The sequence below is a fragment of the Neolamprologus multifasciatus genome, chromosome 11 (assembly GCF_963576455.1).
Source record: "Neolamprologus multifasciatus chromosome 11, fNeoMul1.2, whole genome shotgun sequence".
Taxonomy (NCBI): Eukaryota; Metazoa; Chordata; class Actinopteri; order Cichliformes; family Cichlidae; genus Neolamprologus; species Neolamprologus multifasciatus.
In genome coordinates this window covers 30620012-30645248 of record NC_140449.1, presented here as the reverse complement: position 1 = coordinate 30645248, position 25237 = coordinate 30620012, and the positions used below count along the sequence as shown (strand labels likewise).

At 38.2% G+C, this 25237-nt stretch overlaps 1 protein-coding gene across 2 annotated transcripts in view; it reads right to left on the bottom strand.

Annotated features, from left to right (window-relative positions):
• dgkb (diacylglycerol kinase, beta) overlaps positions 1-24566 on the bottom strand; it is an 85302-nt gene extending 60736 nt beyond the window's left edge. Inside the window, exons 1-6 of one of the 2 annotated variants that reach the window (XM_085176951.1) lie at positions 23775-24564; positions 21294-21433; positions 10732-10808; positions 10335-10355; positions 9686-9833; positions 1348-1485 (exon numbers count right to left, since the gene is read on the bottom strand). In XM_085176951.1, coding sequence (XP_085033077.1) covers positions 1348-1485; positions 9686-9833; positions 10335-10355; positions 10732-10808; positions 21294-21363 — 454 coding nt within the window. In that variant the 5' untranslated portion in view covers positions 21364-21433; positions 23775-24564. Of the gene's footprint in view, positions 1-1347; positions 1486-9685; positions 9834-10334; positions 10356-10731; positions 10809-21293; positions 21434-23774 lie in introns of both variants that reach the window. The other variant, XM_085176952.1, reaches the window with a different exon arrangement.
• Positions 24567-25237: the final 671 nt, after the last annotated feature.

Sequence of the window (25237 nt, the reverse complement as noted above, 5' to 3'; positions counted from 1 at the left end):
CCACTTCTCACGTGTACACTACTTTGTATTGGTCTTTCACGTGGAATTCCAATAAAATTGATTCATGTTTGTGGCTGTAATGTGACCAAATGTGGAAAAGTTCAAGGGGGCCGAATACTTTTGCAAGCCACTGTAAATGCAAGACAGAGTTCCTGTAGCAGGCATGTTTCTACATCAATTGTTCAAAGGAGACTGCGTGAATCAGGCCTCTTTTGTCAAATAGCTGCTATTAAACTACTGCTAAGAAAATGCAACAAACTGAAGAGATTTGTTTTGGCCAAGAAACCCAAGGAATGGACATTCGACCAGTGGAAATCTGTGCTTTGGTCTGATGAGTCCAAATTTGAGATCTTGTTGGAAAACCATTTCAATTGACTACCTCATGAAGCTCACAAGAGAATGCCAAGAGTTTTTATCACTCAAATTAAAGTAGTTTAAAAGAAATTGGACTATATACAGACAAACTCCTACTGGATACAAAAATAAATTTAAAAAAATAAAGCTGCACTGAATCCTCACCAAAACATGAATGGCTCTACATGAACATTTACTATTGCAACAGGATATGTATTACATCAAAAAAAAATTCTTCTTTGGGTATTCGTTAAAAAAAGTCTACCACTGACACATTTTTAGAATCAAGGATTCCACAAATCTTTCATCGAAGCCCAAACAGAAAAAGAAAATGTGAAAAACTGGCTGAGCTAAGCATCCATAGGCAAGTCAAGGACGAGAGCTTTTCAGAGCACAATCACAGCTTGAGAACAAAGGTCAACATTTTTCAAACCTTTACTGAAGGTTCTTTTTAAGGTTGTCCCCACACTTAAAAAGCACATTCAGAAGGAACCACTTCACACTGTTACGAGTCTTTTTCTAGATCTCATTCAGTTCACAGAGATGTGTCTTAACACTGGTTATTTTTTGACCAAAGAGTCACAGTTTCTTAACAGAAAGGTTGGTACATATGAGGCATGTGTGGTTTATTATTATTTTGCTAATAAGCACACACTATGCATCCACAGACAAAGAGATATCGCTTTGCCAGGAGTCACTGCTTTGCTCCCTCTCGTCTTTTTCACTGGGCTTCAGTTTGACCTTATTTGGCCTGAAAAACTGCTTTTCACCCACTGAGCTCTAACAACCAGTGACATTTCTTTGGCCTACTGGTACCTCAGTTGTTTGGCATCTGCATGTTATCTTTTTATTTGTATATTCAAGGTTCCCAGTGTTTATTGCATATTGCATAGTGTTAGGACAAGTACAATCACTATCTGCACATTACTGCATTGCTAATGTTTACTGCATATTAACATAGGCCCCAGACATGTGACATAGGATGATACTCACATTCAAGCTTGTCCTCAGGACGCCCACCCTCTAGCAAGGAGAGGTAACACACAATGTCCTTAAGCTGCACTGTATCTAGGGGCCTGGGCAGAGTAGGGGTCTTCAGAGGGGTGGAGTTGCCTTTGATCAGCTTTAGTCCTGCAGGACCAACACATGAAAGGTCAAAACATAATGTTAGCCCAATAAGCTACTGGGTTTGGATGTCTGATATCAGTCATATAGTCAGAACAATCTGCATGTGTATGGTGTCTAGGGATGACAATACTTCAGCCCTATCACATTGTGTTTAATGGTCCAAATCAATATACTTATTATTTACAGCCTCATAATTTGGCATAAAATGAACAAATTGACACATATTTTCATGCTCTACATTACTGCAACTCTGCTGTTTACTCTGTTTTAGCTTTTGTCCTTTTAAGGTCCCACTCTCCTTTGAAAGGTCAGCTGGTCCACTGAAGATGAGACTATAGTGGTTATATACATAAAGGTTAATGCCACTGTGACAGCCTCTCATTTGTGAGTATTGGAGAACTAAGCTGTTCAGTGAAAATGCTGTAAATGTCACAATATAGTACATAACACGTACATTACAAGTACAACATGTAGAAAAACCCAATCAGCTGTTTTGTTTGTTTGTTTCTTTGTTGTTGTTTTTAAGCTGTAACACTGGGATTTTAGCTGTGCAGAGAAGCAGGTTATAAATGTTTTGAAAGGGGCAGCTGTTTTACATTAGTCTTAATGGGTTGTGTTTCATTCAATATTCCGTGTTTGTACCACAGTGTGACAACAAAAAGAGAAAAATATGCAAATGAGAACAGATTTACTCGAAATTTGTCAGTGTTAAAATGCAGTGTGAGCAGAGAGGGTAGGGCAGAGGCAAACACTTAGTAGTGTTAGCTACATTATCAATTCACTGTGCTCACATAAAATAAAAGAAAACAAACAGAAAACATAAATAATGTTTCTCTTGTTATGGGAAAACTGAAGCTCAAAATAAAGCCTACAGGAGTGAGTAACATCTGTACTTCTACTCTGTAGGAGTATGTATAAAAATCAGCTTTACAAAATTAAAACACACAACATCAAATCAAAGATTAAAAAACTAAAAAATGTAAACACTAAGATTAAATCTTAGAAACCATTTTCACATCAATAAAGACATGCAAGACTCAAATGCAATGTCAAAACAGCACAAAATAATAACCTAATAACCTAAAATAAATGTAATAACATGTCAATAACATGGACTGAACCACGACTCACAACCACTAGCACTTTATATAGCCTCTGTAGAAATTATCCACATATCTCACTTATCTTAACTGCACTACTGTATAGCTCTGTGTAAATAATCATTCTGTACATACGATAATTTTTAATTCTTCAACTGTTTATAACTTGCATAGTTCACATTTCTGTATAGCTGTATATCTCAGATTTCTGTATAGTTTTTCATATTTATATCCTGTTCATAGCTTGTACTCACTACAGCCTGTACATACTTATAGTTATAGAATATTCATAACATACTTCATACCGTGTACATTATAACATACCCAACACGTTCTCACTCCCAAAGCGTAACATTTTACGCTAGGTGACAAATCGTCAACATATTACGTTTTCGGCTACCCACCACGTTCCTAAATGACGACCTCGGAAAAATGAGGAAAAATGAGAACCATATGGACTCAATCTACACATGTTCGCTCTTTTTCTTCATATCACTTAGAAACACGCTATTTAACATCATTAAAGTCCTGGTTAACCTCAGGAAAAAGGTTATGGTTAGGGCTAGGGATAAGGTTAGGTTTAGGGCTGGAATACAGGGCTGGAACGTCTATTACCGCGGGAGCGTCATTGCACTGGATTTCAGCCATAACCCGCCGCGTACCATAAGAACGCCGAAGGTCTCCTTTTGCGTTCCTCAGGAACGCCCCGGGACGTGACAAAACGTCGGCATGTTACGCCTCGGGAGTGACCATAATAGACCCATTTCTGTAATATACTTACATATCTATATTATTGCTAATATATATTGTGATATATCTATATCACTAAAGCACTTCTGGATGGATGCAAACTGCATTTCATTGCCCTGTACCTGTGCATGTGCAATGACAATAAAGTTGAATTCTGTTCTATTCTATTCTAATAGTTAAAGAAGTAAAATGACAAAATGTCAGATTGTGCTGAGACATGAATTCTACTGTCTCTCCAATTCTACTGTCTCCCAGGCCATGAAGGGCCTTTAAAGTAATAAACAAAATCTTAATGTCAATTTGAAAACAATTTTTTAGGGGTCTTTCTATTGCATTTTTAATTTACTGACTGATTTCTGATTGATACCAGTTTAAATAGTGTTACAATGGCCTAACTGAGAGGGAAAATCAATCATGACAAATGAGTGCCATTAAAAGTTAATACTTAGCAAAATTCCTCAGACGGCAGTAGCAGTAGCACGATTGGGTAACTTTAACAATAATGATTCCATAACGACCTCACATTCATCCCATGGGTGGATAAATGTCATAGGTCATGACACACAATGAACTGAAGAGAATACTGGGTTTTTTAAGTGACCATAAATAGAGAAGTTCTGTTGTTTAAGAGAAAATTAGGGCAACCGTCTACCAAATGAACTGTGTAGACTAAGCTTTAATTTTACTGGACCTGAAAACAGGAATTTGGGTTTGGTTTCTCATTAATGTCTGAGTTTCTTCTTTAAAACGTATCACTTGCTTCATTCTGTGTCATTAGATGGACACAAAGGGTGATGGGAGGGCTTATAGCTAGCTTGCTGGATCAATAAGGGCGAATGGAAACACTCGCACAGGCTGCACTGATCCAGTTTCACACAGCCTCGTAATTGTGGCAAACAATGTGATCAAACGCTGCATGTACAAAAGATCATGATATGAATAATCTAAGTTAATGGCCTTAGGTAAACTATATTTCTTGTTATTATTTTTTTTCTTGTTAAGTTTTTTTGGTTCTGTGGACAGCTTTTATCCTGATTGAGTTAAACTTACATTTAATACATGAGTAAATACAGTAACCTGTTAAGATTCTTTAAACCTTTGAATCAAACCAATTACCAGGCTGTGTATTCAAACTATATTAGGATATTATGTTTACTCTTTATGATTATTAATTTACTTACTAATGCACTGCCAGCTAACCAAGTATTACTTTCAAGAAAAAAAATAATGCCTCTATGTAAGGCTACAAATGAATTTATAGAATGGCAGTTATAGAAACTGTAAATGTACTCCAGTACTCCTCAATCCCCACAAGGAAAGTTTTCAATTTCCAGTCACAGAATAAGACTAGTAACTGGAGAACATTTTTTTTATAACCTTTCTATAATAAACTAATTTTTTCCTGTGGTTCAATGGCAGAAACGTCTCAATCTGGGAGGCAATTCCATTATTTTAACTGTGCTTCAAATCAAATGTAACAACTAAAGCCCACACACATCATTTTTAGTTATTGTTATTTAAGTTCACAGTAATTAGGAACAATACAATGTTTTTGGGGGAAACCTAGTTATGAACATTTTACATTTAATCAAGCTTACACAAACATTTGCTACGCATTATTAACATAGTTTTAACAGAAATTTGTGAATAGCTCTTTCCCAAAGCTAGGAGTCATGACATTTCTGAGTTTGTTTTGTAATTATTGTTAGGGCACTTAGAGTGAGGTCCAGTTGTACTTTATCCGAAGCTGACATTTCACACAGATGGTGCAGCTGTATTGTTTCATAAAACAAAGCTGATGTTTGACAACCCATTATTCCAAAAAGTTCTCCACTTAAATAACAATATACACTTACAACTACCGTCTTAGATATGATTTTCTATCTATGCACTATGCCAGAAAAGGTATCCTCCAAAAAACAGAGTGCTTATGACAGATTTGTTCACTGCGTGTAAAAAGAAAAGAAGAAGCTTTATCTTAAAAATGGTTGAATGTATTAAAAAAAAATTCTGAATATTTGGTACCAGATGTTAATGCTTCACCAGTAGGAAAGAATGCACACAATATGGAAATGTTATGTTATGTTTTAACTGAATCTCTTGGTTTGAGCTTTATCTATTTTATTGTATTTATTTTTATTTATTTATCTACTCATTTACACACACACACACACACACACACACACATCTATCTATCCATCTATCTATCTATATATATATATATTAGGGGTGCAACGATACACAAAATTCACGGTTTGGTTCGATACTTTGGTGTCACGGTTTGATATTTTTTCGATACAAAAAAAATGTTCATGCCTTTTTAATTTGTCATTTATTAAAATTATAAATATATATTTTAACTCAAAAGTACAGTTTTTAAATTTAATGTTGCTGAAACAACAAAAATAATAAAAAATATATATATCTGATTGAGGAATCACTCATCTTTGGAAAAGAGAGTTTATTACAGAGAAATGGCTCTTTCCAAAATAAAAGCTATACTATACCCTTCTTCTGGGCTATATTCTCAGCAGCATATTAAACATATCAGGTCCCCATAAGGAGAATCATGTGCTAACGGCTGTCTAAATTACTCCGGTAAAGTTTGTAGCATGCGTGCTTGTTGTTTTTGTCTGCTTCCATTTGTCTTTGCACTAGGATGCTATCGGAGTAAATGTGCAGTCATATTCGTTGTGTTCCCACTAGTGCTGTCAGCGTTAATCTCGTTAAAATGACATTAACGCCACAACACGGCAACTCTCCGTTAACGGGGCTGAACGGCCAACACGTTAACGAGCTAACTGCGCTAACACACTAGTTCCCACCAATGTAATTGAGCATTGCTTGGCACATCCTACACACTGTTTTACTTTAGTCCATGACACGCTTACCTTCAGGGTCATGCTTCACATGAAAACCAAAATAGTTCCAAACGCCAGATCTGAATGAGGGTGGGGGAGGTTCAATTTGCCACGTTGCAAGGAGAGCTTAACTTCTGTCTCGCTAGCTTGCGCTGTGCTCAGTGAATCTGTGTTCGACTACTCCGCCTAGGCTGCACTGTCGAGCGCAGATCCACTGAGCGCTCAACACAGACAGCATCGTCAGAAGAGAAGTTGATCAAATAAATTTTGTATTGTTCCATACATATTAGGGGTGCAACGATACACAAAATTTACGGTTCGGTTCGGTTCGATACTTTGGTGTCACGGTTCGATATTTTTTCGATACAAAAAAAATGTTCATGCCTTTTTATTAATTTGTCATTTATTAAATTTTCACGGCACATTCTGCACCACCTCTCTGTGCGTTCATCATTTGTTTGAAGCCAGCTCACCTCCTGCAACCACTTTTCCGAGAATACGCGCTTCTTTTGTGGTTCAGACTCCTTCTGACATTTCTTTGGAGGTGGAGGAACACCAAAGTAATTGCTTAAAGGAGCTTCTTCGACATCTTTAAGAGTTCTAAACAAATGTCTGTCCTCCTCCAGAAAATCTTATGTACGCAAACACGCGTTGCAACTTCTTATCTTGTGCCTGTTTTTTATTTTGACAGCAAATGCGCACCTGCGGACCACTTATGTGCAGCCCTGGTTATTTAGCTCGTCATATTTCAGCCACAGAAATTCTTTTGTCCATGAAACCATAAAGATGCACTTTCTTTTTGCCTTATAGTCTGATTTGTCATAACTTTTCCGTTTTGTGGTAAGCTTTTCTTTGGCTGTCACTTCTTCACCCTGACCTGTCTTATTTGGCTCAGCAGAACTAAAATATATATCCTGCTGCTTTTACACAGACACTCACGTAACGCTCAGCGATTCTCTGCGCGATCAACCTCTCACATGTTTAAGCTGCGGGAGATTTCACTTGTCATGTTTGTATAGTAAGCTAACGATTGATAAGACGATGGCAGAGGAATTGGTGCGCAAATTATCATCACTCACCAATCAGTGCTGTCGCTCTCTATACACAGTTCTCGCGATTGCAAAGTGAAAGCAAAAAACAAGCGCAAATTCAAACGCGATTTCAATATGTCACATATTGACAGTGGCTCACCGATGCCAATGACATAATTACCCAGCTACATTTCCGAAAGAATGCAAAAGCATTGACATATATTTTTCCTTCCTTCGATAGGCCGACGAGCAGAGCAGGGCAGCCCGACTGGAAAAATCGCTAGCGATTTTGCGAGCCCTGTATCTGATTGAGGAATCACTCATCTTTGGAAAAGAGAGTTTATTACAGAGAAATGTCTCTTTCCAAAATAAAAGCTACACTATACGCTTCTTCTGGGCTATATTCTCAGCAGCATATTAAACATATCAGGTCCCCATAAGGAGAATCATGTGCTAACGGCTGTCTAAATGACTCGGTAAAGTTTGTATGCGTGCTTGTTGTTTTTGTCTGCTTCCACTTGTCTTTGCACTAGGATGCTATCGGGTAAATGTGCAGTCATATTCGTTGTGTTCCCACTAGTGCTGTCAGCCTTAATCTGAAATGAGGTTAACGCCACAACACGGCAAATCTCCGTTAACGAGCTACCGCGGATCGCCCCGTGTGTGGGGCTGGACAGCGTCAACACATTAACGAGCTAACTGAGCTAACTGCGCTAACACACTAGTTCCCACTCATGTAATTGAGCATTGCGTGGCACATCTGACATACTGTTTTACTTTAGTCCATGACTGCTTACCTTCAGGGTCATACGTCACATGAAGACCAAAATAGTTCCAGACGCCACATCTGAATGAGGGTGGGGGAGGTTCAATTTGCCATGTTGCAACGAGCTTAACTTCTGTCTCGCTAGCTTGTTCTGCGCTCAGTGAATCTGTGTTCGACTACTCCGCCTAGGCTGCACTGTCGAGCGCAGATCCACTGAGCGCTCAACACAGACAGCACCGTCAGAAGGAAAGTTGATAAAATAAATTAAAAATGTTGTATTGTTCGATACATATGCGTACCGAACCGAAAGCACTGTATCGAACGGTTCAATATCGATACGAGTATCGTTGCACCCCTAATACATATGCATACTGAACCGAAAGCACTGTATCAAACGGTTCAATATCGATACAAGTAACGTTGCACCCCTAATATATATATATATATATATATATATATATATATATATATATATATATATATATATATATATATATATATATACACACACACAGTTCATTATTAATATTGTTGTTATCATTGCTATTAAGTTTATATATGTTTCATGTATTTGTTCTTATAAGGCAGACAAACTGATGTTTAAACACCTTTTTTATTTATTATGGGAAGAGAAAATATTTTTTCCCCCATTTTCTTTTATTTATTTTTAAACCTTGAGTGATCTGCTTAAGTTTTCCTTTTGGACCTATTATACATAAAGTAAAGCTGAAGCAGGGGATTAGCCAACTCGAGCTCTGGCAGTATAGTCAATAGCTAGTTCACATACACACTGTTCTCACTGCTTAGTCACCTTGTGTGTCATGATATCACACTGGAGAAATCTACCACAATAAACTGAACATTATGGTTATACAAGTTTATTGTTCAGTTTATGAAAACCATAAATTAAGATTACATTTTGTATTTTGACATTTTTATTGAGGATTTATTAAAGGCAGCGAATATTAGAAGTGTAATAAAAACAATACCAGGACTGTTTTGCCCAACTCTGAGTTTATTGTCTCAAACATTCAAATCATCCACCCCACCTCCTTCCTCTGTGGGCAATGAAACTTCATAAAAACCTTATCTAATGAGAGCTAGAGAGCCTGGTCACTTGAAGATAAAACACATGTTGCTTTTTAGCACTCAGTGACACGAGACGATCTTTATTATTAATTATCTGAGCTGGTAGGCAGTCAAGGAGGTGTCAAAGCCAAGTGGCAGTGCAGGAGATGCTGTCTGAATGATGACTGATCTGAAGTGTTAAGTATTATTTTAATAACAGTTAGTCATTACCACACACAAATGAGACATTAGTATATTACTATAAACAAACAAAACTATTGCCAAGACAATTGGCAGCTTCTACACTACAATTTACACTGAGTGCCATCGGGCTGGACTTGGCATTAAATTGAATAAATTGTCCAATGGCACAAAACAGAAACAGTGATGGCGCCATTTTTTTTTTTTCACACAGCAAAGGAAGAGTAAAGTGATTCATTCTCTACGATGACAATAACAATCCCCAAAAGAAGCGCCGTGAAGGACGAGAATAACTGACATATTGGCTGAAGCTTAGCAACACAAGTGGGGATGTTTTCTCATACACATCACTGACTATAAAACACCAACATGCTGTGTTTATGAACTGAGGGCATGTTAGGGAAAGAATTTCTTTTCTACACTTACCAGAGACTCGAGGTTTGTCAGAAGATGAGGGACTGGGTTTGGGTCCTTTGTTGCTAAACGACATGAAAAGGTGTTGACAGAACTCTTCGGGGAGTTCACTCTCCAGGAATGTTTGCATAAAGACCTTAAAGCCCTGGAAGTCAATCTCCTAAAACAAAATAAAAATAAGAGCGCTAGTTGTTGAATTCAGGTTTGAGTGAAATGCCGAGGATTTTTAGTATCATGTTTTCAATATTTTGCAAAATGTTGCACATTTTTGTACTCAGCTATGTCTGAATTGTTGTTTGGACTGGGTTTTAGCTTCTTTTATTTACTGCACTATGTGTGGCCTTCATACAGATGCCTTTTTATGCAGCTTTGATGACAACTGTTTTTGTTTTGTTGTGTTTTGCTAGCTGTATCAATTTGCAAGTTGTGTTCAGACAGATACAACAGTGAGCCTATTTTTTTAATGTCATTTTTCTCACGCACATGGTTATTACCTGATTGTGGTAAACACTTTAAGGGTTTAATATTTTCCTGCAATAGGCTGCATTGCCTCTAGACGTTTCTACAATCCTTAAGAGAGTTCAATTATTTAGTGATTAGAGAAACTAGAAAAACACAGACAATAAATGAAAATAAATCAAGAGGAAGAGACCGCAGATACCTGGCTGAGAATTTCCTGCTTCTACACTCCGCAGCATTGAAGAAAGAAAGAATTGCGACATATTCATGGAAGTATCACATGCTTATGTCATTTAAAATGCACAAAATAAGCACATCACATATTTACACACATTTTGAAAATGCAGTTATGTAGTTGTGATTATCTGTTATTGAATTAGAGATTTGTGAACTGTTATGATGCAGCAATTAGTAGTTGAGTATGCATTCTTGATTATTGTTTTATCTTTAAAATGTATGCATGTTTAAAATCTCTCTAAATCACTTACTCATGTTTTCAGAAAGAAATGCTGAAGTGTGATATATGCTTGCTGTTGGCATTTCCTGAGTCAATAGACTATAAACTATGTGTTATATAATCCAGTATAAACTGAACATACCTCTTCTGGATTGTATTTAGCCAACACACCATCTCCATGGAACTCCTGCAGCACATCCTTCAGCTTCTTGGTTGAGTCTATGAGAAAACATTCAGACATGCTTTATTTGTGTTATGTTTTATATATGATTGATATCTACATAATTCGGTTATATTATATAGTTCAAAGTACTTTGCATCTTCTGGTTTTTAATTTGGAATTACCCTATCTGCAGTAGGTGTCATTTTTTCTGTACCCATGCAGGTGTGGATGCACCTGTAAGTGCTATAGAGGCATGCACGTCATGCACTCAGTATTGCTGATTTAACTTGGATGCAGCATTTTGATGCCTACAGGGAGACACGCCTCCATATGTGAGTCAGACCTGGGAAGATGTATCCTGCTCTACCAACTGTAAAGGTCAGACCATGAATGAAACCTGACTTAATATCTTTTAGATCATGTTTTATATTAACCATTATTCAGGGCTTCATAAAATATATCATCCACATTTAGTACAACTACAAACCAGCCATGGCCTTTAACAGGACACGTAAACAGGCATGGCAGACATTTGTAAAAGTGCCTCAAGTTCAAATACAGGGCAGGAGTTGAAATGTGGTTTGCGCATCTGAGTGCTACAACACCAACCGGGGATAACAACTAGATAAAACAGAATTGTGAACACATGTAAAGGTCACAATAATATACTAAACCAAATACAATACCAAATAACTATTTTCAGCAGGGAAGAGATGGACCATTAATGAAATATGCAGGCTGCTTACAAAGTGAATTAGTACTTAGATAAAGGAAAATGCATCAGGTTAATTCCCCTAAGACGTTAAAAATGTGGTAAATTACGAGTTCTGGGAAAAATTATTCACTTCAAATAAAATAATACACAAACATACTACACTTAACTTGTATAAGGTACTACTTCTAAGGCAGACAGAAGAATAAAATAGCCCTAAATAATTTTCATTTTTATTTATTTTTTGGTAGATACATCTTTAGCATTTTTTAAAAAAATTCTCATTTATGATGTAAGCGCTATATTTTGTTGTGACATGGAAAAATAAATCCTGAACACTCCGTTTATAGTTGTAGCAAATTAACAGCTAGAAACAGCTAGTGTGAATATTTTATATACAGTATGATCTAATTTTATTGTTAGAGGTAGAGTGTACAGGATTTAAATATACCAAAACCTTTGTATTCCTTCTAGTCCATATGAACAGCTGGTGTATTTGTCACCAGCCCAATTACTGTATCGTTCAAGTTAAGGAAAAACTAAGCAAATATTTACTGCTCTTTACTTATTAATAACCAATCTCTATACACCCACTGGCTGAGATGCAGACGTTTGTTGCTCGGACCTCAGCTGCAGCTGTGATTTCATCCTTCTGTTGCTCTTTATCGGCTGGATAATTTTAATTCCACTAACAATTCAACCTGCAGCATTTCTATGACAGATGTGCCACTGCTACTGCATGCAGCTATTGTTACATCCAGTGCAGACTAATGTGTGACAGTCAGACTCAGCATAGACAGTTGGGGGACAAGGTGGGTGAATGTAGTAAATGTGAATATGAATCCAGTATATCTGCTCTAGTTATCTCTCTAAAAGCAGTCGTACACACACAGCTGAAGGTGTGCCCACTTTTACTGTGGTCACAGTCACTTGTGGTCTAGCATGTATTACATGATAATACAACTCTTTCCGATATGGGTGAATATTAAATGTAAACATTATGTAAAGTTAAAAATCTGAATTGAACCACACAAAAACGATATAACTATTGTCATTTCCCTGAAAGAGACAAAATGCCGAAGACTGCTGTGACTGAAAAAACACAGACTGAAATCACCACAGTGGCTCATTATTTTCACTCTCTGTTTAAGCACTCAGCACTGGACAAAAATAACTTCATCAGGCAGAGATTTGCTGTGATAATTACTGCATGCTACAAAGAGTTTATGAGCCCTACTGCTGAATCAATTTGCTGCACCACAGATACCAGGTTCTAATGTTAGTGAAGTTCATTTTCTCACATTCCTCTCTAAGCATAAGTTGGTGTGTGCACATTACAAATTACATTAAGAAGCTTGTTTAAGTTTGTGCTTCACGTATGGTATCTTTCTGCTCTCTTTATACAAATGAAAAAGGCCTGTGAGGGATATTTTTTATGTTGATGAGTAATTACTGTTTAATTACTGTTTTTCATCGTCACCAACAGATAAATATGCACTGGCCATTGGTCAAGATGGCCTACTGAAATTCAAACTGAGTATCAGAATGGTGACTAGAGATGATTTAAGGGACTTTGTGCACAGCATGATCGTTGGCATCAGGTGGTGGATCTGAGTGTTTTAGAAACTGCTGATCTGTTGGGAGTTTTCAACACAACCATCCCTACAGTTTACAATAAAGAGCCCAAAAAGAAGAAATTATCCAGTAAATAGCAGCCCTCTGTGCAAAAATGCTTTGTTGATGTCAGAAGTCAGAGGAGAATCAGCAGACTGCTTCGAGCTTATAGCAAGGCAATCCTTACTCAAAAAACCACTTGTTACAACCAAGGAATGCAGAAGACCATCTCTAGATGCACAACATATCAAAAAACTGAAGCAGGTCACAGCAGCAGAGGACCACACTGGGTGCCACTTCTGTTAGCTAAAAACATGAAGCTGAAGTTTCCAAAACTGGGTACCAGAAGACAGGGATGAAAGCTTTTTGTCTTGATTTCTGTTGCAGCACTGGAATGGGAGGGTTACAATTGGGTGCAAACAACAAGACAGCATGAATGGTACCAGTGGTTACTGGTGGTAGTGATGTAATAATGTGGTTGTGTAATAATACTGTAAAAACGCGTTGTGCCCCTTAGTACTAGTGGAGCATCAACTAACATCACAGGCCACCTGAGTATTGGCGCTGACCATTTCTATGTTGCAAAGTGAAAATCTGGTTTCTGGAACCTGACCGTGAGTTCACTACATTGTCAGCAGATCTTAATCTACTAGAGCAGCTCAGGGTGTGGTGAAACAGGAGATTTACATCAAGGATTTGCAGCAGTAGTGTGGTGTTATCATGCCGATATGCACCAATGTCTGAGGAATGTTTCCAGCACCTTGTTGAATCTGTACCATGAATAATTAGAACAGTTCTCAAGGTAAGATGGTCTCCAATCCAGTTCCAACAGGGCATAACTGAAGTGTCCGGTGAACATATGTTTGTCTGCTTGTGCGTTTGAGCTGAAGAAATGTTTCTAGAACTAAAATCCCAACCTGCTATGAGGTAAATCGAGCAGGAAGCTGAGGTTATGTTGCTGTTTATGAAACTGAACAGCATGCCCCAGATTTATAATCATCTGATCTGTTGAGAGGTTAGCCTTGCAGTTAAGGAAGGGAAATAAAGCAAATAAGAATAAACCTGTATAAAACTGAAAAAAAAAAAAACATATTTCAGAGAATCAGACCTTAAATAGATGTAGTCTGCCGTAGAGCCACCAGTTACTATACAAGAGCTTGGACCTTATTTACCACACTGCAAATTCTGAAGAAAAGACATGTCCAAAAATCTATGTGTTATTGCTAATAATAGCAGGTATTCTGTCTCTATTTGCATTTGCATTTGAGCTCTCTTCCCCTCTCGACAGCAATTTGTCACCTCCTGCACTAATAGCTTTGGATCTTTGATTTTCTCAGGACGCATTTTACCAATACAGACTAGAAATAAACAACCCACACTGAACTGACTGTGTGTCATCATTATTGACCATCTTTATGAGCACACCAACTACGCAAAACCATTACCGAGCAGAGTGATTATGTATCCACTGCCTGTTACATTCAGCAGGCACAGCTGAATTACAGTGTGTTTTCTCTATCAGGATAATGATTTAACCATTCTGTGCCACACAATAATGAGGAACAACAGAACAGAAATGTAATGTTTTTGAGGCTCATAAACACTCTGAGGATTTTTTTTTTTTTACCTTCTTTGGTAAATAATTGCCCTTCTGTTAAACAGCTCGCTGCCACATAACTTGCATTAGTAAATCTATTATATGGATAGAAGCGCTTAATTGTTGTGAGCCAGATTTTAGGTGCCTGCCTCAGCACACGGCCATTAAATCGTTATGAAAGTGTGAACTCCTCACTTTAATGAGAATGAAGGGTGAGATGCAGTACGAGGGAGATAAAAGTAGAGATTAAAAAGGAAGGCGAGGGGATGTGATGTCCATTGTTATAGCTCAGATAAAGGGATATTTTAATAACCTGTAGCTGCAGAGGGCCCCAAGCTCATTGAAACATAATTATCCAGAAATTGTCTTCCACACAAACACATCCACGTGCATGTGCCTCCACACATGTGTAGATAATTGCCCATTATGACCACTATGTGTCTTTTTTTATTATACTTCTTCCCTTCTCCCCTTTCTTCTATTTTGAATGATTCAAAACCCAAAATATTTGCAAAACACGTAAAAACCCACCATAATGCACTATGTGCCAAAAAGAAGAGGAACGTTTCACAGAATAAAGAACAATGTTGTTTTAAACCAAGTGAGAAGCTGGAACAAGAGCTCAAGAGATGGAAAGCATTAATTATTAAGATTCAAACTAAGAGCAAATGAAATGAAAAATAGTTTCAAATGACTAAAAGATGTCTTGTTTGGGACTGAAAATAACTGACATGTGAAACATCTACTGTGGCGTTACACAAGGACACTACAAAAACACCACTTAGGTTGTAGAAACACTGAATACGTAACAACTATTCCTCTCCACAGCTAGTTCCATAATTTGTCTCACTTTAAACGATTTACTGCGACTGGTGTTCGTATCTCCAGCGTCTGTCCAAAACTATGCGTGGGTGGTGCACGGCGTCCTGCAGTCAGCATGCCAGGTATCATCATATTTTCCATTCCTGGTACCATTTCAAATGATGAAATGTGTCAACATGTTGGAGCGTAACATAAACTCCAGGCATCCAGAGCGCAGCCTGGTGAGCAGGGAAGCCAACTGTTGGGCTGCAAATGAATCAATCATAACTCGCCACGAAGATTAAACGCTTCAGCAGCTTCAGTTTTCTACATCAGCAAGACAAGTTAGAGCGGGCAATTACAACGTCGAGATTATATAATTAGAACAACTGATGTTAACCACAGCGAATCTAACTGCACTGCAGTTTACATTAGCAGACACACTGTTGTTGTTACCGTGGTGGTTTGATGCTACTGGAGAGAATATGTGTTTGTGCGTAGTGCACGGGAACGTCTGGGTTTTGCTTCCATTTATGAGGAGGATTACGGCAGGCGTGATGCTGAAATCCTGCCAGCTTTCCAAGAACTTCCAGTGACGAAGTGAAAACTTGCCTCAACTCAAAACTCACGTGTGAATTGGAGGAAATTAAATAAACAAAGCAGTGACACGAGTTACTGAGGAGATACTTAAACATATTTGTTTTGCTTTTGTAGCAGAGAGTTCGAGCAGAATACGTCATCTATTTCCTTTTTTGTGGAGGGATCAGTCTAGGATATGTTTATCCTAACAGCTTTAATGTTTCAGCCTGTTAGCAAACAGGATAGCCATTTTCTGTTGTTGCAGAGATTAAATTCTTGTCTTTTTATATAAGGAAAACTATGTCGACCTGTTGCCAATTAGAAACTAACTAAGAGTGACTTAAATTCATTACAAACACATTTACTTGAATATGAAAGGCATGTAGAGTAAATTATTATTAGAACCTTATTTCTAAACAACAAAAGATATAGTATTATATATAATATTCCTCAAGAACAGGTTTCCTTCTCTTTTTTTTAAAAATCTTTATAGGCCTCAACCACTCAGGAAACAAAACATTCATTGCCTTATTATTGCAGTCTAAGCTTTGCTTTCAATTCCAGCCTGCCATGTCATAAATAATAGGAGGGCAACACAAAGACCTGATGTTATAACAGCTGACATGTAACCTGTAGATGCTGATTTGAGTCCTTGTTCAATTGGTGGGTTCTCCTCTCTCAGGATTGTTTTATTTATTTATTTTCATTTTCTTGTTGTTATGATGAATCATTCACTGCCAGGGTAGTACACAAGTAAAAATATTATTTTATAAAAAGAATAAAATGCACAACACACATCTACTGGAAAGGTAAATGCAGTCTCACAGTCGTAGGCTCTGTCTCAGTGCCAAAGAAGCACTAATGGAAAAGTCTCCTATGGATTTAGCAGAAGCAAAATACTCATTTTCCAAACTGCAGAAAAAAAGAAAAAAAACATGATGTGATGATCTGCCCTTATGTTAAAGTGCGTGGGTTAACTAAGGGACAAGAGCACCTCTGTGCGTTAACTGACTGCATTTAAAGGCTGTGCAATAGGAGACTTTGGATGTGGGCTGTAATCTGTCTTTCCAATCAGAAGTGTTTTCTGTGCTTTTTTTCAATTGGCTGAAAACAACTTTCTCAACTTTTAATTGGCTGTGCAGGAAGATGGTTTGGGTGGGATTAGCTTAACCCTGCCCATAACTAAAACTGGCCTAGTGAGTGATTGGGCTTTTCTCAGTTTCAGTGCTCTCCCCATGATACACCCTGAGGTAAAGGAAATGTGGCAGTAACAGCTGATTCCAAATATAGAGTGCAGGCTTTTCAATTTAAAGCGATTCTGGTTCACTAAGATAAACATGGTGGTAAAAACAAAACTGGGAGGTGCATGTGTTTCATGAAACTGTAATTTTGCATGCATATCTATTTTGTCTGTAAGGAAAAACATTTCTAAGCATAAAGTGCAGAATGAGGCCCAGTCTTATTGTATAGATTAGGGATGCAACGATACCAATTTTTTCAAACCGATACGATACCGATACTTGGATCTGAGTACTTGCCGATACAGAGTACAAAAAACGATACTTCTACCACACACACACACACACACACACACACACACAAATACAATTAATTGGAAGACAGGTTTTATTATATTCCCTGTCGATAAAAAATAAAATCTTAATAAAAATGACCACAAAAAAATTTCAAGTGAAAAATAAGCACTTCTGTTAAATTATTGCAGAGTCTCCACATTGTAATTTAACAAAATATCACTGAACTATTGGCACTGTCTCGAGCTTTCAGAATAATAAATAAACACTTCTGTTTGGAATAAAATAAATACAAATTAGGTTTGTGAATAAAATAAACTTTTAAATTATTGCAGAGTGTCCATATTGTAAACAAACAAACAAAAGAATTATTATTAAATAAATAATAAATAAAATAATAATTGGTTCCCTAATGGCCAATCTACAAAACTACAACAGACAATGACAAGCCACCCTCTGATTAATGAAATAAGTTAGTATCGGTTCATGGTATCGGTTAACTTTTACGAGTAAGAGTACACACACATTTTACAGTATCGGCCCCGATACCTGATACCAGTATCGGTATCGGTGCATCCCTAGTATAGATCCCAGTAAGAGAACAATATTCTCCAGAATGCTGGGATGAGAAATTACAGGAAATGTCCGTGTATACTTACCGGCTCAGTTACATATCTAATCCCAAGTATCTCTTTTATTTTAAAAAAAAATCTGCTGATGAAAAGTCAATTACAGTTTTCTGCTTCTTCACAATAAATGTTTTCACTCATCTGCTCAAAGATCAAGGTCAGCATTAAGCTTCAATCAAAACAATGAAACATTTTCATATTCCTATCCTCCTCTGATTATACATGATGTATCTACAGAGAACCATGTTTCATGCTGACCTGAACAGAGAAGTGTTTTCATGGCAACTGTAGATCTCGGTATCACACAGAGGAGTCACCGTGCATGACTTCAACATTTCAACTATTTATCGTTTGGATCAGAACATCAAGAAACTTGTTGATTTAACTTCTGTCCGAATGTAGGCTGAAAACACAGTTGAACACAAACTAGTTTAAAAGATGGATCTGTGTATATAACTTAAACCTGTAGGTGATCTACAGTTCATCAAGATCCATCCATCCATCCATCCATTTGCTTCCGCTTATCCTTTTCAGGGTCGCGGGGGGCGCTGGAGCCTATCCCAGCTGTCATAGGGCGAGAGGCGGGGTACACCCTGGACAGGTCGCCAGTCTGTCGCAGGGCCAACACACAGGGACAGACAACCATTCGCACTCACATTCACTCGCACATTCACACCTAATGGCAATTTGGATTTTTCAATTAACCTATCCCCACAAGCTGCATGTCTTTGAACTATTTGGTGACAATTCATCAAGATGTCACCAAATAGATTTTCACCTTAAATCCTGCACTCAGAATGTAGACAAAACTTTATACCTTCAGCACAAAAAATTAATAAGGAGTAGTATGCTGTAAACAAATCTTCTTGCTAAAGAAAAACAGAAGAAAAGGTGAGAGGGAATAATAATGACTGTTTGGTGACACGGTGTTTGTGAGACTGCACGTAAGTCCATCTCCTTTGCCTATCCCTTAGTTTAATTCTCATAACCCTCTCTGGTTAGACAAATAACTAGATAAACCAGACACAAACCAGACAATGAAACTGGCTTTAAGCATTCCCAAGAAAGCATATTGGTGTATTTCTACTACAAAACATGGAAAAAATACACAGTAGATATCAAGTTACCAACATTTGATCAAGAGACTGAAGCTCCAGTCTCCTACCTTTAGGTTAAATCATCACAAATACTTTGTAATAATCAGTGTTGGTCAAGTTACTTGAAAAAAGTAATCAGTAACTAATTAGTCAAAGGAGCTTGCAAAGAAAAGCGTCTGGACTTCTTTAAGTTACCTGAAGACGTTTCACCTCTCATCCGAGAAGCTTCTTCAGTTCTAAGGTCAAATGGTCAGTAGCTAATTACTGATTACTCCCCCAAAAAAGTAATCCCGTTACTTTACTGATTTCTTATTTTATATTAAGTAATTAATTACTTAGTTACTTAGTTACTTTTTTAAAACACGATTTACAACCTGAATAGGTAATAAAGCGATAGATCTTTCAGCCCAATTCTATTTTTTCTGCATAATCCATCATACAAAATGTAATCAAATAAAAAAGTCCCTTTTTAAAACTTGTTTTATTAGTTTTAATCTTTTAACTTTATGCATCAAGCAAAAATTTTATTATATGCAACATTCTCTGACTGGAAGAAATTTGTTTAATATTTAAACCTATTTTCTGCACATTCCAGCACATAAAATAATTTTTTTTGTGTGTTTACACTCACTCTTTCAAATAGATGCAAGTAAAACACAGCAGAAAATAAATAAAGTCACAGACTAGCGGTCCTTTTGCTCTATTTTCACCTGTAAAGCAGGAGTAGAGTAGGCGGAGGTTTACCCTGGTGCAGCTGTGCCGCAGCGGTCAGTGGAAGAATCCGCGAGTTTCTCTGTGAATATCCCATTACGTCGTAGCGCACTCGGTGCTTGCTTGGAAGTTTAGGGGTTTTTTTCGCTGTAAAAAGAAGTTTTCTTCCCACGCACAACGGACACTAATGTTTTTGTCACTTTTTATGGAATCAAACTCAAAGTAAGGTCAGTACTTCCACGCTTTAAACGCTGCACGCTCATACTCTCTCCCACACTCGATATATGATCCATTGTTGATCTGCACACAGCTGTTGTCACGAACGCACTTGCTTACGTCACTGTCATGAGACATTCTTGCAAAAAATCACAGTTTTAGTAACGCAGTAACGCAGCGTTCCTACGGGAAAGTAACGGTAATCCAATTACCGTTTTTGCAATAGTAATCCCTTACTTTACTCGTTACTTGAAAAAAGTAATCAGATTACAAGTAACGCGTTACTGCCCATCTCTGGTAATAATTGACTCTCAAGCTACCTGACTGTGATTATGAAAAGAAAAAAAATAATGAAACAAAATTCATCCTTTCAGAAGAATCTAAGCAAATTTTCTGAGGTTACCATGGTTCTGAGGTCTGGTCATAGACTGTCGTGTCGTGACACATTAAGGCTGAGCATTTTTGCTGTTGAAATTGGATGTGGTGAGTAAAAGGTTGATCTGACTGACAAACAGAGGGGCTCTGCATGTTTTTGGGATTTACAAAAATCATTTTGTATTTATTAACACATGAAACTAATGACTGAGATCAGAATTACTGAGTCATCGAGGATGACAAACAGTCATTGTCCTATAGACTCCATATGACCAAGCTTCCTGCTGGCCATTAGAAAGATTTCAGGTTGAAGGCACTGGTTTCTCTTTTCAGACCTTGAAGCTGTAGTCCTGTGCTGTGGTCAATCCTGTGTGCAGTTTTGAGTTCTCCCTGTTCCTGGTATTCTAAATACATGCATGTTAGATTGATTGGTGACTCTAAATTGGCCACTTATGTAAGGCAGATAAAGTGGTTTGCGCTGCGAAAGTACTTTGAATGGTCAGTAAGACTAGAAGATGCCAGTTGCAAGTCCAACTTTTGTATACAATATTACATTTTAGGCTGCAGTTTAAGGACACAGATATCAACCAGACTGTGTAATGTCACCTCTTATTGTCCCTGAAGAAAAAGCACAGCTCACACAGTCAGATGCAAACTGAGAGTACCTCCTCTACTCACACTGAGTGTATTCCTGTAGCAAGGCGAATTCAGCTGGGGTCAGTGTGACCCATTTGTCCTGGCTGCTCATTGTGTTCAGGCCACGTCTCTGTATCCACCGTGCATTCCCCGTGCAGCAACACACAGCAGGGAGTCTCACACTGGAACACAACAAGACATCAAAATCAGCCCGATTCACCCCCACAGACATCTTTTCTTTACATAATGTCAGTACAAAAAGCAAAGCTGGTAAGACGCAACAGCTTTGTTGCTGAATGAGACACAATAGGATTACATATAGTTTCTAATTAGCTGGAGAAAGCAAACATTAGCTGGCACATTTTAAAGCAATAAAGAAATAGATACATTATTTTCCTCTGATAATCAGAGCACATTTTTTTCTTCCTGCCTATTCCTCCTTCTGCAGCTGCCATCTCAACTAAAATGTCCCTCTTCCTCTGCTAGATCTTGGTGTTTCAAGCAATGAGATTCGTGTTTGTTAGCCAGAGCAGGATGAATAATTTAAAGTTTAAGACATGTTGGTACAAAATACACTATCATTAAAAAATTTGATCTTTTTATTCATAGAAACAAGTCCCAACACTAAAAAACAAACAAGTGATATCTAGTCTCATGTATTCACAATTTAAATTTATGAAAATTAAAAACTATCAACCCAGGAAGTGTAATATTTGTGTTATACATAATGTTACAACTCGGATATTGCAGTATATTCCTGCCTGTCGTTGCTTTGGTGGTTTTGGACCTTGCACTTGGAATATGCATTTCAATAAAGAGAGTACAAAAATAAAGCCAGTTATAAAAATACATAATTCGACCATGGGTGTGATGCATGTGCAGCACTGCAGGAAAGAAAATAAGCCCTGAATCTAAAGTCAGCTCATCTGTTTTGCTTAAATGGTTACATCACGAAATGTCTGCAACAAGTGGAGGGATCCTTGTATTTCTTTAAAAAAATCCTAATTTGGACATTAAACGATTAGAGATCCGCCTTGGTGCTGCTTCAAAACATCATCCTGAGCGGTTGCTATGAAGACAACGTGATCAAGTTCAGGCTAAATGGGTTTTTGTAGGCAGGTACTTCCATTTTTGAGCAGAGTCCAACATCCAGGGTTTCACTGGAGGTAAATTAAGTGGCGTCGATGTTTGTGCTTCACCAGTACTTTTGTCTGCATTATAACAGCTTTTAAAGCATGATGTCAAACAAATGGTGTCAGAGTCTGCGGCTGATGTAAAGCATTGTGCTGCACTTAGCAAAACACAGAACATCAATCACATGTAAAACAAAGGTGTGCAAACATTAATTTCAGGTTTGACAGGAGAGTATTAAGAACGTGGTTCAGAAGGATTAGATATCATATCAGAGAATGGATAACATGCCTCGCTGATTTTTGCCCTTTAATTAAAGCAAATACTGAATTGCCACACAATGCAAACACATCTCTGAAGTCGTACCATCAGCCAACATCACAGCTCTGCTGTTCAGATCCACACGACCTTGCTTTCCCTTTTATTTTTGTGGAACGAATGTGGATGCAGTTGGATGTTTCTGTAGGTGTCACTCAGGCATCTGTGTGGGTGTGTGTATATGCGCGTGTGTTTCACATTGCCTGTGAAGCATTTGACCCAATAACTGGGAACTGACAATCTGGATCAACAAGTGTTCATTCATGTGGAGAATAACTGCGTGTGTGTGTTTGTACGCTTGTGTATATTTAATATACAATAATGTGCTTGGTATGAGGCATGAATTTGTGTACTTCAGTTTGAAATCATATCTAAGATTATGGAAGCATGTGTGTGTGTGTGTAAATACGCATGTGAATGAATGTTCCGCTTGTGCCACAGTTACTCTGAAGAGGTGATAGGCTAAATCAAGCCTATATACTTAATTGAGCATCTTTATTATTATATACACTATGTAGCCAAGATAAAGCAACACAATATGAAGCCTGCTGCCTTAACACGCTGCGTGCGTGGGAATCAGCCTCCCTCACATAAACTTTGATCTGCCTCTGGAGCTTAAACTAGAAACGCTCTGCACTGTCTTCCTTAATGTTTTGCACAGGCAGCAAAAAAAGAAAAGGAGCTTATGGGAAATCTTGTTGTTTATATCAGAGCTCCACTGAGTCTAATTCCAGCACAGAGATACAATCTCAAATATAGTACTGGTGTGTGCAGTACGTTCCTGCTTCGCACTGCACTGTAATCATCCTCCTTTCCGGCGTTGCCTGACTGCAGTGCATCCCCACAAAAACACTCAGCTGGCATCCTCTGGACAAAACCCAGCTCTGCAAATGTTATCAGATAAGCTTCATTGTCCGTTAGTAGTGCAGTGAGGAGATAACATGTGTTACACACCACTTGGAGAAGATCTTAGCTCAGACACCACTAATGCTTTGACACAGAGAATCAGTAGGCAGTGGCCACTGCGACATGCAACACAGGGATTCAGATGAGAATTCAACATGCCTCACTCACCTGCTGCAGATCTGGAGTTAATCACCAAGACAGATGAGGGAGGAGTCCTTTTGGACAGGCGTTTTCAGATGCAGATCCTCACTCACATTCCTGCCGTGCCCTCCTCTTGATCTTCTCTTAGCTGCAAGGCAAGGTGGGTGTTGTGCTATTAGATGTAGTGGAAGAGTGTGTATCTGTGTAAGAAAAAGAGGAAGGAAGGAGCAGCAGCAGCCCTCTCTGCTTCCTGTCAGTGTATGAGTATGTTGATGGGTTAGTGTTTGTGTTTCTCTGAGGCAGAGTCTGGTCAGAGCAGCATCACAGGGGATGTGGGGTGGTGAGAGAGAGAGAGAGAGAGGATGAGGGAGAGTAAAATCATCCAGCGCTGCTCTGCCTGCAATGATCAGTTTCCATACTCCCGCTCGCTCACGTCACATCCCTCCATCCCTCCCCTCTACTGCTCTGTTATTCACCTTCCCCTCCCTCCGCTGAAAACCCGGAGGTCCTATGCTCTCTCGCTTTCGCTCTGTCTTTCTCATTTCCCTCCCTACTACTCCCCAATTCTCTCCTCCTTTCAAGCTATCTTCACTCTGGTCACTGTGTCACGCATCAGCCGACCACATTAGCATTCCGAACGGCAGGCAGTAAGTGCAGCAACCTGTAGCGTGTTCTCCCCAGGGCTGAAAAAAGGTGGGAAAACTAGAAAGATGAAGACAGAGACATGAGAGAGGGTGAAGGGTGAAGCACAAGTTGAGAATGAAAGATGAGAAAGGGTGACAAATAGAGTGGAAATAGAAAATGACAGAGATGATGCACAGGAGGTGGAGGAGGTGGTGGAGGAGGACGGCACGCTTTTTGTGAGCAATGTTTTCCATTCTCTTCTCCCGTTTTTGCACAGAGGAAACACAAACATAACATCAAACAGATATGAAAGCTCGTTTTCAGCACCCATCAAAAGAGTATAGTCAATAATGAGAATATTTGTGATTTTTAGAATAGCTTGTTAAATGTAGCTAATCTATAAATATATGGAGAGATACGAGATGCTTCAACCACAGTGTAATTTTAATATATGTATAGAAAAAAACAGTATAGGTTATGTTGATTTGCAACAGTAAGCACAGCAACAATATTAACAACAATACCAAAAACAACATGAGATAAGGTACATTAGGAGCATCAGATGTCTAACTGACTAGTGGCTCAGAAACCCATCATGTCAAAGTGCTTGGCATTAAAGAACATATCCACCCTTCCTCTACCCCTGTGTGGCGTAAGCCTACAAAGCTTATAGATCCACAGAGAATGCCATCACCATGGCTCTCCATGTCACACTGACCTATCTTAAACAGAAGAGGCCATAGTATGTGAGGATGCTTTGTATTGACTAAAGCTCTGCATTAGCTGATAGGTTTCAATATTTGTGGTTTCAATAACTTCCTATTTGTGTGAATCAAGGATTTCCTGTCATACCACCACCACAGTCA